The 15,061-nt window shown below is 37.7% G+C and overlaps 2 protein-coding genes across 5 annotated transcripts; one reads left to right on the forward strand and one right to left on the reverse strand.

Moving 5' to 3' along the window:
* Positions 1 to 230: 230 nt before the first annotated feature.
* On the reverse strand, positions 231 to 2,802 carry LOC106873089 (microfibrillar-associated protein 1). Its single transcript, XM_014920313.3, has one exon. It carries the CDS (start codon positions 2,550 to 2,552, stop codon positions 1,239 to 1,241), a length of 1,314 nt encoding a protein of 437 aa, XP_014775799.1. The 5' UTR covers positions 2,553 to 2,802; the 3' UTR covers positions 231 to 1,238.
* Positions 2,798 to 14,177, forward strand: LOC106873088 (divergent protein kinase domain 2A). Of its 4 annotated transcripts, none has more exons than XM_014920308.3 (5): positions 2,798 to 2,921; positions 8,531 to 9,296; positions 10,647 to 10,769; positions 11,850 to 12,027; positions 13,492 to 14,177. In XM_014920308.3, the coding sequence occupies exons 2-5, from the start codon at positions 8,610 to 8,612 to the stop codon at positions 13,836 to 13,838; spliced, it is 1,335 nt and encodes a 444-aa protein (XP_014775794.1). In that variant the 5' UTR covers positions 2,798 to 2,921; positions 8,531 to 8,609; the 3' UTR covers positions 13,839 to 14,177. The 4 variants fall into 4 exon arrangements, with proteins under 4 accessions (XP_014775794.1, XP_014775796.1, XP_014775797.1 ...); XM_014920310.3 differs by having other exon boundaries at positions 2,909 to 3,047; positions 13,492 to 14,072; XM_014920311.3 differs by lacking the exon at positions 2,798 to 2,921 and adding an exon at positions 3,137 to 3,271 and having other exon boundaries at positions 13,492 to 14,072.
* The last annotated feature ends 884 nt before the right edge of the window (positions 14,178 to 15,061 follow it).

The following is a 15,061-nucleotide window of genomic DNA, read 5'->3' on the forward strand; positions in this document are numbered from 1 at the left end:
CCCAAGGTGTCACACAGTGGAACTGAACCTGGAACCACGTGGTTGGGAAACAAGCTTCTTACCACACAGCCATGCTTATATATACATATAATGAAAGACCTGCAATAAAATGAATAGGTTTCCCTTTGAACCATGTGGCCATTTTTGCTGTCAGAAATTTAAATAATGCCATGTAGTAAAAATACATTTTTAAAATAAAATAAAATGAATGCCTATTTTTTAAAATACAATGTATTTTAGAAAAATCAAAAGACTGTTTATTGCTTATGATGACAAATGATGAATATATATATATATATATAAAAAAAATTAAATAATGATTTTTTTTTTTGTATGAAAATTTGTTGATGCCAAAGTTTTTGATATAGAATGTCTGGGGTACAACTAAGAGTTCGGAAAATTAAAAGACTTACTATCTTATATATCTTTGTTAATAAACATATAAAACATTTTCTTGCAGTTGTTATTTACTTAATGACACATCAAAGTATTTTAAAATAATGTTGACAAAGAGATAACCTATACTGTTTCTGTATTAGACAACTAATGACATTACAGGTACAACTTTCCAGAAACCTCTTATAACCTGCTCTAATTAACGAGCAGGTACTTCAAATTCCCACCAGATTAGTTTACTAGTGCCTTGCATAGTACAACATTAATGAACTTGTATCATCTTAACTAATATACAGGTATTTCAGTTATTCAGGTAAATTTAATATTTAATATAGAAGGTGACCACCCTTGGTAATCCATAATCTGGAAAGGTTTTGGAACTAAAGGTTCTGGAAAATCTAAGTTGTACCTGTACTTTCTAGATATTAAATGAAATTTAGAAATAAACTATCTGCCCTTGATATGTTTTAAATTAATAATGGTTTCAAAATTTGGCACAAGGCCAGCAATGGTAAGGGGTAAGTTGATTACATTGACCCTAGCGGTTAGTTGGTACTTATTTTATCGACATGAAAAGAGGAAAGGCAGAGTAGACCTCAGCAGAACTTGAACTCAGAATGTAAAGACAGATGCTAAGCATCTTGTCCGGCTTGCTAACAATTCTGCCAGCTCACTGCATTGTTTTTCTAAATTAACAACAAAAATAATATTTGTCCCCTTTTGAAAGAAAACAATTTGTGTCCCTTAAGAAAAAAAAAAAAAAAAAAGTGAATGTAAAAGTAATTTGTTTGAGTCACAGGTGTTTTGTAAAAGTTTGTACTTAGTTGTCATGTCTTTAAATATTATTTCCGTTTTTTGACCGATGGTCTTTCAAACACTTGTTTCATGCCACCACCCTTTGATGTATGGAATTTAAGATTTTGTGCAGTGTCGGCCAGCCAAGGAGAATCGAACTGAGTCGTGTCTTGGTCAACCAAATGCGTATATTTGGTTCGTCCAGAACGACCAAAATTCTTCACCTGCATGACTTTAGGTAGAATAGTCTTATCAAAATGATCTTCCAAAGTTGGTGCTGAAAAGTCCCGCTTGTAAACAGTATCTTCTTCGTCCATGAAAAACGCACCCCTATGATAATATTTCTGAAGAAACTTATATCGTCCTTTAGGTGCTTTGTTGGGTATAATCTTAGGATTAGCTCGCTGTTCTGATCGTCTTTCTTCATCGTTCATGTTTCGTAATCGGTCGATCTCACCCTTTTCTTTCTCCAGAGCTTCTCGTTCCTCTCGGTCACGCTTCATGCGTTTCAACTCACGAACTTTCCAGGCTTCGTATTCTTCTTCATCATTTTCGTCACCCGTATCCACAGCATCACACGGATCTTCCTCTTTCGTCTCTTCTAATTCTTTTCTTGCCTCTGTTTCAATTATCTTTAGCGTTTGTCGTCGTCTTTCTTCCACCATTCGTTTCGTTTCGATTTCTTGTTCGCGTGCCTTTAAGTCCTCCTTCTCTTTTTCTTGGATCGTGATTCTGTCTTTCTTTCTAACGAAAACAGGCTTTAATCTAGGCCCAGTTTCTTCTTCAGAATCGGTATATTCCTCATATTCAGACGATTCTTCATCACTTTCGCCTTCAGATTTTTCATCTTCAAGGTCCATAACTTCTTCTTCCTCTTCTTCTTTTCTTTGTAAGGCCCGTTGCCTTAACAATTCTCTCCTTCTCTCGATTTCTTCTTCATCCAATTCTTCTTCTTCGCTACTTTCCTCTTCCTCTCGCCGGTGCCTGTCATCCATTTCATCTTCGGATGCTTCCATGACAACTTCTGGCTCAATAACTTCCCTACGATGTCTCGTAACCCGATCCTCCACATCGCTATCATCATCAATCGTTCTCTCTTTCAACCGTCTCAAACGAGGATCTTCGGATTTGTTATCAACAAGAACCGGTTTAGGAGCATCACGTACCTTCTTCGGTCCGAAATTGAACTCAACCTCTTCTTCTTCCTCGCTGCTAGAATCGGGAGCGTAGTCAGGTCTTTTACCCGTCACATACCGATTCACTTTCACCTTTTGCATCGTGATGTCTCCCTTTTCATTCTTAATCGTCACGGCCCCTGCCGTCGACTGGATCGGGATCGTGTTATTCACTCGTCCACTCATGTTTCAACCGAAGAGGGAAAAACAAACTTTACAACATGTAAACAATATCTGATATAAGCAAAGGAGTATTTACCAATCCAGGTAAACCTCGATAGAGGTATTGTGAGTCAGGAGTAATATCTACTCCAGGTTTGACTGTGTATTTCAGTAACAAAGGTGAACGGAGTCAGGAAATATCACAGATTTCAAAACATGGATGAAATTTACTCATTGGAGCTTTATTTCCTCCAATTCTAAAGAGTGAACTACGTTGATTAATAATAGTAAACCAGAGTTATCTTCTCTTGGTGATCAGAGCAACATGTTTGATTTTTGACACCTGCATGTTTTGTCGATGATTTCTTTTGTGGTTAATTAAGCATGCTCAGGGTAAGATTATGGAACTATTTAAAAAGAAAAAAAAAATGACAACGTTAACATTTTAAACTTACTAACCATTTCTTTGTTAACAGTTGAAATATATACTAACTTATAACCTTCAGGTATCCTGTAAAGGTGATTAGTGATCAATTATCATTATCATTATTATTATTATTGCTATTGTTGTTATTATTATTGATAAGGTGGTGAGCTGGCAGAATCGTTATCACTCCGGACAAAATGCTTAGCAGCGTTTCGTCCGTCTTCACCTTCTGAGTTTAAATGGAATACCTAAATAAGTACCAGTTGAACACTGAGGGGTCGATGTAATCGACATGGCCACTCCCCCAAAATTTCAGGTTATATATTTCTCTTTGGCAGATTTTCTTTAACTAACGATTCAGAAGATAAAAGAAAGAAGATTTTGTTTTTTGCTTATTCAATTTCTGCTTTAAATTAATACTTCTAATACCTGTTAATTGCGCTTATATTGCTTACTTTTGCTGTATTTCTTTCTTTCTCTTTCACAGACACTTTTTTTTTTACATTCAACGTTTGGTCCAGATGGACTATATGTAATCTGAACCTTTCCCCCCTAACTCAAACCCTAACCCTAAACCTAACCCTAACACTAGTTTTGTGAGATTTGGCTGTTATTTCTAGCATGTAAATAGCCTGCTTGGTGGTGGGGGGGAATTGAAATTTATTCAAAAATTTTTTTTTCAGAATCGGAATCTCCATAGCCTAAAACGTGGGATTCCGTAAAAAAAAATTAATAAATAAGGGGGGGAAAGGTTCAGATTACATATAGTCCATCTCTACCCAACGTTTTTTCGTAATGTATAATAAAGGATGCATTTTGAGTTAATTTCCGTTGACCTGTTTTACTTTAAATATTAAAATAACGATTATTTTTTTCTCTGCGTGTGTTCGCTTTTGATTGGCCATGTACACATACGTTTTTATTCTGAGTGGGCGAATGGCCTTTTGAATTTGCTACCCTTGAAATATTTATTATTTATATATAGGTATTCCTACATATGTGCCCGCTCCTGACTTAGTTGCCACACAACTTCCAGAAAAAATGGATATTTTAAAATGTCATTTTCTACAAATGCGCATCAGATGGATGGTGTAGATTCCAATTATATCAAATTATGTGGGGGAGGGGGAGGATTCTGGAGGTGGAGCGAGGAGTGTATGAAAATTTACACGTAACGGCTTTCTTTACCCGTAACTTTCAGAAAAATGGGTAATTTTTTTTCACAAAATTTTCTATAGATATCTTTCAGAGTGTGTAGATTACGATTATATTGGAATTTGATATGATAAAACAAAAAAAGAAATTTAATGATGGGCTCGTGCACATACATACTAAATGTAGGGCACTGTTAAGGGGATGATAATTGACGACCTGCAGACACGGACTTCACTGCGGTTTGCTAGTGAGCTGGTCCACAGAAAGAAGGGACTTCAGATTAGGCGGGGAGAGAAATCTCAGGTACTTAAGATGGTCGATTGTACTCGCTCTCATAATGTGTAGCTAATTGAAGTGAAATAAACAATATCTCGACGCAATCTTGTTCCGGATTGTTTTTATGTATAGCTTGCTCAAGCTATAACTGTTCACCCCGAAGTACAAAACGCAAATATGGCGAGCGATCACACCATCACCGTGAAACTATCACGATTCTGGCTGAAGCGGGCCGAAGTATGGTTCGCACAGATTGAAGCACAATTCACCATACGGACGGTCACCTCGGACCTCACAAAGTATTCCTATGTAACAGCGGCACTGGATAAGGACCCAGCAATAAAGGTAATATACATCCTAACCCTACGGTCTGCCACTCACAAATACGCCATTTTGAAATACAGACTGGCTTATTGACCAAGAAGCAATAATCAGGTACAGGATGCAAAAGACTTAGTTGATTCCAAAGCTTCCGAGCTTATGGATAGGATGCTGGCATTAATGCACCATGGTGAGTTTATTTATTATTTTTTTTTTTTGTATTTAGGGAGATATTCCTTCGGAAATAACCACCCCAGGTCCATGCCCTCATAACGCCGACCGAGATCAAAGACCCAAGGCAGTTAGCGAAAGTGGCTGAAAAGCGATTTTTGATCGATGGGGACAACAACCATCAACACGTCAACAGCAACACGTTGCACCTGCCGCCCCTCGCGAAGCAGCCGTCTCAGACCGAGTACAAATTCTCGGGCGGACATGGCGCACAGTCAACCCCCTCGTCCCATAACCGACCTCTCCAATTTTTTTTCCTATGTTAACGATGACGGAGATTCCGAATATGCAAAAAAACACGTTTTCAAAAATTTTTATGCCCCACCCCCTTTTTTTTAATACTCTCTTTTACTTGTTTCAGTCATTTGACTGCAGCCATGCTGGAGCACCGCTTTTAGTCGAGGAAATCGACCCCAGGACTTATCTTTTGTAAGCCTAGTACTTATTCTATCGGTCACTTTGCCGAACTGCTAAGTTACAGGGACGTAAACACACCAGCATCGGTTGTCAAGCGATGTTGGGGGTGGGACAAACACACACACATATACATATATACGACGGGCTTCTTTCAGTTTCCGTCTACCAAATCCACTCACAGGGCTTTGGTCGGCCGGAGGCTATAGTAGAAGGCACTTGCCCAAGGTGCCACGCAGTGGGACTGAACCCGGAACCATGTAGTTGGTAAGCAAGCTACTTACCGCACAGCCACTCTTTAACGTTTATCGAATTTTCTTTTTTTCAATCTGCCTGGAAAGGCACGGAGATTAAGAATGTAGGGAAAATAACATTTTAATTTCAAATTTTTTATGAAAAATTCCAAAATTGTCCACCCCCCTCACCACCTCATTCCGCTGTCTAAAAGTGAAAATGAACGGCTGTTTTGTCCGTTTGCGCATGCGTAGATATATAGTGAACCATCAAAAGGTCACGCATGTGAAGCCCTCACCAGAAAATTCGATATGCTAAAAATAACAGTTAAATGTTTGTGTGTACGCGCGCGCAACAATTTCTACAGCTTATCCGAATAAACAGAGAAAGTACACAGAAATAGTTGGTACTACTAAAGCAGCGCGGACCCGAACGCGCAGTCGCGCGTCGTGAGTGGTCGATCCTAACCCTAACCCTAAACACGTATTCATTTGCACACGCGGGTTAGGGATAGGGTTAGGGTTAGAATCAACCACTCCAGACTAGCTAGCGCGGACGTGCGACTGCGCGTTCGATCCGCGCTGCTTTAGTAGTACCGAAATAGTTATGGAGGATCCGATTCTGAAAAAAAAAAATTTCAAAAATTGCATTTTCAAAATTTCATGTTATCGCAGTTTTGTGAGATTTGGCTGTTATTTCTAGCATGTGGATAGCCGGCTTGAAGGTCTGAGGGTATATTCTTTCACTTGTTTCAGTCATTTATTTGACTGCAGCCATGGTGGAGCACCGCCTTTAGTCGAGTAAATCGACCCCAGGACTTATTCTTTGTAAGCCTAGTGCTTATTCTATCGGGCACTTTTGTCGAACCGCTAAGTTATGGGGACGTAAACACACCAGCATCGGTTGTCAAGCGATGTTGGGGACACACACACACATATAAATACATACGACGGGAAAATGTTAAGGTGTGCTCTACCTTTCTTTTTAAATGTTAGGACCAATGTAAAAAATATAGTTTCTAGGCCCTACTAGAAATATAATTCCCAGAAGGCCATTAATATAGAAAAATTTTGATAGGCTTTCTGTGAAGGTCAGTTATGATTACAGTCCTAACATGAATAAATAGATTCACCCAACAGGCTATTCCAGCCCACACTTGTAGAAATGTAGTACCTGTATCCACTAGATCAGGCATGCAATGTCAGATCAGTAATATATGAAATTGAAGTCACCCATTGGTTACCAAATTCAATGATTGCTAAGAAAATGTATGTTGGTATGTGTGAGGGTGAATTCAAGAAAAGATTTCATAATCACAAGTCATCATTCAGCCACTCTGACAATAAAAATAGCAACCCACATCTGGAAAATGAAGGACAACACTACTTACAACTTCAAATGAAGAATTCTCAAGAGGTCAAAACCACATGTAAATGGATCAAAGAAATGTAGCCTTTGTATAACAGAGAGAGCACACATTCTGTTAAATTTGAAGAGCCAAACAGCTATTTAAATTCTGGAACTGATATTTTCATTAGATGTGTACATCAAAACTAGTTTAATTTATCCAATGAGATGATGTCTACTATGCTGAGATGACTAACAATTCTCCAGGGCAGTCCTCCATTTCCACACTTAACCTGCTCAAGGCTCATGCATTATGCACACATCTACACTTGAGTTACTTACAATTGTAGCTATATCAATTGACCACTAACACTAGGTATTGTATGTAGACATCTGAATCACCCAGACCAACACATGAACCACCAATAAATGTAATCACTTAATTTGACATAATATGCTAGCAAAGTATTTTTCACTCTGTTTAAGAAGATAATTCTTTTAGCTTATAAATGAATACTGACAATCCAAGGAACAGAACATACATTTTAACTCTTTTGATACCGACCCAGCTGGAATCACCTCTGGCTCTGTAGTACAAATGTCTTGTTTATAAAAGTTCTGAATTGAAATCTCTCACCAAACCTTAGTCACAATTTTTGTTCCTAACACTAGCTTAATGATAACTAAGTTATTTTTTGCTAAATCCTTTGTTATATTTAAAATTAATTGAAAGAAACACAGAGCATCTCAACAGAAATGTAACAAAACGGTTAAATTACTGAGTTACAACCTCTTCCATGCAAATGGCTCATTCAAGTAACATTTTTCTCAAAAAAATCTCATACTACTTATAGCCATTTTGATGACAAACCTGAAGGTTGCTGCAATAAGATGGCAACAGCTTCATCTAAGTTAAGTCGGATATCTTTTCTCTTGACATAAAGTTGAATTAGTTTGTCTCAGACAAGATACTGTTTATAAAATATTAACAACTCTCAAATTGTGAACCTTTCGGAAAATGAACAGTACACTGTGTATGTGTGTGGCTATAAAGGCAAAAGAAAAATTTCTGTGCCAAATGCTGAGAAATAAACTTTAAATCGTCAATCACCACATACAATATATATATACACACACACATACATACACAATGCCAATAAATTATTGTTCCTGAACATCATCATCATCATCATGGACTGAGGCCATGCTGGGGCACCACCTCAAAAGTCTGGTGCCTATTTTATCAGTTTCTTTTGATGAACTACTAATTTACAGGGATGTGAACAAACCACCTGTCATTAAGCAGTGTGGCAGAACAAACAAAAAGACAATCACTCATGCATATACATGATGGGCTTCTACACAATTTCCACCTACAAAAATTCACTCACAAGCCATTGGTAAGCCCAAAGTGCTGTGCTGCACTGTGGGACTGAACCCAAAACCATATGGTTTCAATGCAAGCTTCGTAACCACATAACCATGTCTGCATCTTAATATGTTTTTTGTTTTTGTGTCCCCCCCCCCCCTCCTGTAAAGAATACCTAAATGTAAATTATAAATTCACGTTTTTTGTTTTTTTTTTCTCATTTTCCAGGAGTTGTAGATAGATTACAGTTTCATTTCTGGAAACTGACAATAAATGAGACAAAGCGACAGGAAAACGAGAGAGCAGAATGAATCATTCTCAGGATGGTCTCCGCCAACGGCACAAGAAGAAATCAATCATAAAATCAGCAATCTCTTCGACATCACAGAAATTTCAAAGTCTTTCTTTGAAAACTAAATGCCTCTTTGTTCTCCTTGCTTTCACACTTCTTGTTGCGTATATAATAATGCTCTGGTATCAGGTGACAAACAGGCTCCGTGAATTTACCTACATACAAGCTGATACATGCCCTGCATGTTATGGCTCTAGCATATGTCTTGCTCTATTCAGGGGTGATGCCCACTTCACTGGCATGCTTTCAAAGATTCGGTCTTTTGATTATTTAAATTCTAAGAATTTCCATTACGGCAAATTAAACGGCAAAGAGGTTGTTTTAAAAAAACTAGTAGCAGACGATGTGTTGAAAGACTTAGACGACAAAATCTGCCGTAGTGCTCGAAGGACTCCTGGTTGTGACGTTGCGAGGGTGGTTGTTAAAGCTGATTTTGTCTCTCAAGTTCGGCAACATGAATTGGAAGTGGATCATCTGAAAGGTGTTAACGATATGTTTTACTGTCCATCTCGGCGCCTTCTTGATCGACTACTGAAATATTACCTGGAGAAGTACTCGTACGAGGCACCATATTTCTACGCAGTTGATAAAATACAGATTTTGATAACAGCTATGATTAGTTCGGAGCCATTAATGCTACAGGTAATCTTTCGTCTTTTATTTGTTCTACTCCTTTTAGTCACTGGACCACAACCATGCTGGGGGCCCCATCTTGAAGGGCTTAGTCAAGCATATCAACCCTAGCTAGGGACTTAGCCTATCTTCCCTTTCACTGAACTAGTAAGTTACAGGGCTGTAAACAAACCAACACCAGTTCTCGAGCAGTGGGAGCAACAAAAATAAACACAGATACACACATATATCATTTATCTTTTTCCTTGTTACAGTCATTGAATTGTGGCCATGCTGGAATACCCCTGTACTTATCCTTCTTCAAGCCTGATCCTTATGCTGTTGGTCCCTTTTACCGAACTGCTAAGTTGTGGGAATGTAGAACCACCAACACTGGTTGTCAGATATTGGTAGGGAACAAACACAAACTCACACATACACACAGAGGATGGGCTTTTTTCAGTTTCCATCTATCAAATCCACTCACAAGGCTTTGGTCAACTCAAGGTCATAGTACAAGACACTTGCCCACAGTGCTATGCAGTGGGACTGAACCCAGAACCATGTGGTTGGGAAGCAGGCTTTTTACCACATAACCATTCCTGCACCTATATGGTTCACCTTTTATTTTCTTTCTATACTGTTTTGTCAATGGTTGCTATTTTGGATAAATGTTGTGAATTCCATACCTAATTAGCAATAGATTCTTTAGTAATTCCACCCTACATTGCCAAGCATATTTTTCTCTTTAAATGTCTACTTGTTTATAGTCCACTTACATTTTTCGTTAAAGGTAGGTCCTTTCAGCAGGTGATGTAACATACATTGTCTCTTTCTATGTCTGGCGGGAAGCATTCTTTTGTTATAAGTAGATACCTTTCAGTAGGTGATGACATGGTATGGATGTTAAGTAGGTACCTTTCAGTAGGTGATGACAATGTGTGGATCTTAAAGAGGTACCTTTCAGTAGGTGATGATATGATGTGGATCTTATCACCACCAAAAGCAATTCATATGAATGCTTTATATTTATTTTGGGATGTTGGTGCCATGTATAAAAACACCCAGTTCATTCTGTAGAATGGTTAGCATTAGGAAGGGCATCCAGTCGTAGAAACCATACCAAACCAGACATGGATCCCAGCAGCTCTCCAGCTGGCCATCTCCTGTCAAACCGTCCAACTTATGTCAGCATGGGAACCGGTTTTTATATGATGAGGATAATCATGTTTTTTTTGGGGGGGGGGTTTTAACACAAATTCAACAGAACCAAATTCTTGACAGTAAGATGGTGATGGTGTGTGAATAATAATAATAATAATAATAATAATAAAACTTTATCTTTTAAGTAACAACTGTTTCTTTTAAAATTTTTTTCAGACATTTCCAGCATCTCAAGGGTGGCCATTTCCTTCATATATTGGAGCTTGTGGACGTTTTGTTCTTTTGGAAAACTGTGGCGAAAGTTTGCAGAATTTTCATCAGGCATCTCTAAAGAAACGAGTAAGTAATTGAGATTTGCTTTTTGGTTTGTTTGTTTTTTAATTAAATGTTTTATAAAGTAAAATATATTAGTGCTTAACGTATCATTATTATTATTTTAATTAATCAATATTTCCTTTAACAATTGAATAAATCAAATTGCTAATTGAGTTGCAGTGGCTGAGGTTGAGATTCTGTCTAATCAACCACCTGATCATAGGTTCAGGTTCTACCTCTACCCTTCTGAAGTGCCTTGGTATAATGCTACTTGCTTTAGTTATCTTTTACTTGTTCCAGTCATTGCCTTGAATTCTTAGTCGATATGAATCAAGCCCAGTACCTTTTTTGAGCTTGGTACTTGCTCTATCGGTTTCTTTTGCCGAACTGCTAACTTATGGGGATGCAAACGCATCAACACTGGTTGTCAAGCAGTGGGAGACAAAAAGGGACGAACACACACATATGTACAATGAGCTTCTTTCAGTTTCCATCTACCAAATCCACTCACAAGGGCTTTGGTTGGCTCAAGGTTACAGTAGAAGACACTTGCCCAAGGTGCTGCAGAGTGGGACTGAACCCAGAATCAAGTGGTTGAGAAGCAAATTTCTTACCACACAACCATCCCTGCACCTCCCTCCCCAATAGGTCCAGGAGTGGCCATGGTTCCAGGTTCAGTCCCATTGCGTGGCACCTTGGAAAAGTGTCTTCTATAACCTTGGGCCGACCAAAGCCTTGTGAGTGGATTTAGTAGATGGAAACTGAAAGAAGCCCGTCACACACACATATGTGTGTGTTTTTGTCCCCCTACCATTGCTTGACAACCGATGCTGGTGTGTTTACATCCCTGTAACTTAGCAGTTCAATAAAAGAGACCAATAGAATAAGTCCTAGGCTTACAAAGGATAAGTCCTGTGGTCAGTTTGTTCGACTAAAGGCAGTGCTCCAGCATGGCCGCAGTCAAATGACTGAAACAAGTAAAGGAATAGAATATTTCATTTCTATGTTGTTGTTCTTTTTGTACTGCTTCTTATCATTTTCATATTTATATACACAATTGTATTTGTATTATATTCTCTCTACTTGTTATGTATTGCCTTACAGTATGACCTGGCCTACCAAGTGATGAAAATTGCTAATTTCCTCGCAGAAAATCCATCTAATTTTTCTTTATATTGGACAAGTTTGAAGCCCAGTGATTTTGTAGTCGATCAAAACGGACACGTGAAATTTGTGGACCTGAAAAATATCATAGTTGTAGATAAAGAAGAGTACAAAGAAGGTAAGTGGACCATTTTTAAGTCTTGTTTTTGCATTTCTTTTTGTTGGTATTTTTCTGTCTCTTGTTAGGTACAGGTGTAGCTTCGTGGTTGAGAAGCTTGCTTTTCAGCCATGTGGTTCAGTCCCATTACATGGGACCTTGGATAATTGTCTTCTATTACAGCTGTAGGCCAACCAAAGTGTTGTGACTGGATTTAGTAGCCTCCGTGTGACTCAACATCCGAAGATCATGCTTCACTACCTTGTCCCAGGAAGACATGGGATGAGGTGGTGGCGTATAATTTTTGGATGTTGCTTCTCATGGAGGTGATGACGAGAGATGGAGACCTTTGGCGATTTGCTGTGCTTGAGAAGACATGTTAAGCCAAGTGAGATCACAGTTGTGGCCAGTACCGGTGACACACAAAAGGCACTCACTACACCCTTGGAGATGTTGGTGTTATGATAGGCCATTATTTTGATAAGGGGCTCCGAAAGGGGTCTCAGGGAATAGCGTTCCTACTTTCCTGAGCTAGTTTTCCACCACAAAAATTGTGGTAGAGGCTTTGGTCTTGGGGCCACTCGTGTCTAGAAACTGAAGTTGGGGGTAAGCAAGGGCCTGCTCCCCGTAGAAAATCCAGCTCCAAAAAAGCCTCATGATAGCAAGGGAGCATGGGCTGCACCTGCCTACCTCGGTTGCTGTGGTATTGAGGTTGATCCGGCTACCCCCATTAACAAGCACAAAACCTGGATTTAAAACACTGGATGATGATGATGATGATGATGATGATATTTCTACAGATATCCTATAGAAACTATAGCCAGCACTGATATTTCGCTACATTTCGTATCGAGACATCAGATGTAAACAAACAATGAGATCAAACAAAAATGGGGAATGAGTGTACTTGCCATATTTTGGGTGTTTTTGCCCCTTCATCAGCACCCATCTAACCCATTCTAGCCTCTGAACACATTGCTTATACACTCATTACCCATTTTTGTCTTCGATCTCATCGTTTGTTTACATCTGATGTCTTGATACGAAACTTTGTAACAAAAATCAGTGTTGGCTATAATTTGTATCGAATATCTGCAGAAATAATCTTATCAAAATATTTAATCCAATCCTAAAGAACTTTTGTATTTTCATGCCCTTTCCTAAAAATTGATTGGGAATTCTTCACAGCGCCCCCTATATTTGTCCTCACACTGCTTGACAATGGTGTTGGTTTGTTTACTCTTGTGACTTAGCAGTTCAGCAAAGGAGTCCAGAGTTATAAAAACATAAGTACTAGAGTTGCTTTGTTTGACTAAAACCCTTCAAGGCAATGCCCCAGCTTGGCCATAGTCCAATGACTGAAACAAGTAAAAGAAAAGAAGCTAATGTGATTTTATAGTTAATTAGTTGTGTTATATTTTTTTTTATTTTTTGATTGTTGTTTTGTAAATTAGAAAAAAGGTTTTTTTCATTGATTTCATTTAGTTGCAAACACAGGGAAACCAAAGACATTCGAAGCGATATTCACCGAATGCGAGAATTTCTGCCCACCCACCCCTACCAACGAGCTGTGCAACCATCTCAGCTCAGACTGGAACATCTACTTAGCGTGTCGCCACGTACTGTCAGAGCATGCTACAGATCCTGCCATGAAGGGTGGCCTCCTTCACGACATGTCGCACGCGGCCTTAGATGACTGGGATATGAGATTCCTCATCAAAGAATGCACGTCACCAACAACGAAAGGAGGAAGAATAAAATCTATCCATAGACTACTTCATACATTGGATTCTCTGCGGAACGGAAAGGAACAGCACCCAGTGAACATTTAAATAGTTTTGTAATTTTGATTTTTCTTTTTTTTTTTTTTTTTTTTTTTTTTGAATGCAAATTGTAGAAAATTTTTTATTTTTGTGACACTTTTGATAGACAATTTCTTTTGTCCATATTTGTATTAATATATATATATATTCTTGCAGAATTATAATAGAAATATTTATTAATATACATATGCACAATTGCAAAATTATAATATAGATATTTACTAATATATATATATGCATATGTATCTCTCTCTCTCTCTATATATATATATGTATAATAATGATAATTTTAGGGATAAAAATCCAAATTTACAGGTAAAAACTCAATTAAATTCAATTTATTAAAAATTAAAATTAAATTAAGTCTCACAGTATAAAATATACATATATAGTTTTAGGGAAAAGAACCAAGTTTCATGAACTCATCGATGAAAATCAACTGTCACATTTATTGTGCTTTTACTTACTAATTTTTCTATATGTGACAGTGGATTTTCATCGATGAGTTCATGAAACTTAGTTCTTTTCCCTAAAACTATATATATATATATATATATACATACACACACATGCAGTATTATGATATAAATATTTATTAATATATGTATTTATATATATATATATATATATATGCATACATGCAAAATTATAATATAGTATTGTGTTAATTATAAGAAAATGGAAAAGAAATATAGTGGAGACTTATTGTATTACGATGAAAACATATCACACAATGATTAAAGGATCAAAATAATTGTAAAAAATAAGCATATTTTTTCTCCATTTCCTTATTTTAATATAATACAATATTGGACGGTTTATCCCTATATATTGTGGAATTTTCTCTCGATAACACCAGTTGATATCTGGATTTCCAAATCCCTAACAAGGATATTACATCCTCAATATTGACTACGTATATGAGTTGTCTAAGGGGCCATAAGTCAAGGAGAAGATGTACCCATATAACTGTTAGTAGAGGGAGTATATTATCTGAATATATGATGAACACATTTAGAATTGACTGTCAGAAGAAAGAGTTCTCAACACTAAGGCAGAGATTTATAATATTTTTATTTTGATTGAGTTGGTCTCTTGCTACTCTGAGTTTCACCTATGTGTGCTCAGAGTTGTAAAGAGTAATCCCAAATGCAATACCAGCCCTAACAAGGTGACCGGCCAAGGATTAGGGATGCAAATCCCTGCCTGTATAATTTACCACAGGACTCCCA

Source organism: Octopus bimaculoides, chromosome 19 (genome assembly GCF_046866305.1).
Source record: "Octopus bimaculoides isolate indiv1 chromosome 19, ASM4686630v1, whole genome shotgun sequence".
NCBI lineage: Eukaryota > Metazoa > Mollusca > Cephalopoda > Octopoda > Octopodidae > Octopus > Octopus bimaculoides.

Coding starts and splice junctions, on each gene's coding strand:
- LOC106873089 (XM_014920313.3), bottom strand. CDS start 2,552: ATGAGTGGACGAGTGAATAACACGATCCCGATCCAGTCGACGGCAGGG.
- LOC106873088 (XM_014920308.3), top strand. CDS start 8,610: ATGAATCATTCTCAGGATGGTCTCCGCCAACGGCACAAGAAGAAATCA. Junction 10,770..11,849: donor AGGCATCTCTAAAGAAACGA/GTAAGTAATTGA, acceptor ATTGCCTTACAG/TATGACCTGGCCTACCAAGT. Junction 12,028..13,491: donor TAAAGAAGAGTACAAAGAAG/GTAAGTGGACCA, acceptor GATTTCATTTAG/TTGCAAACACAGGGAAACCA.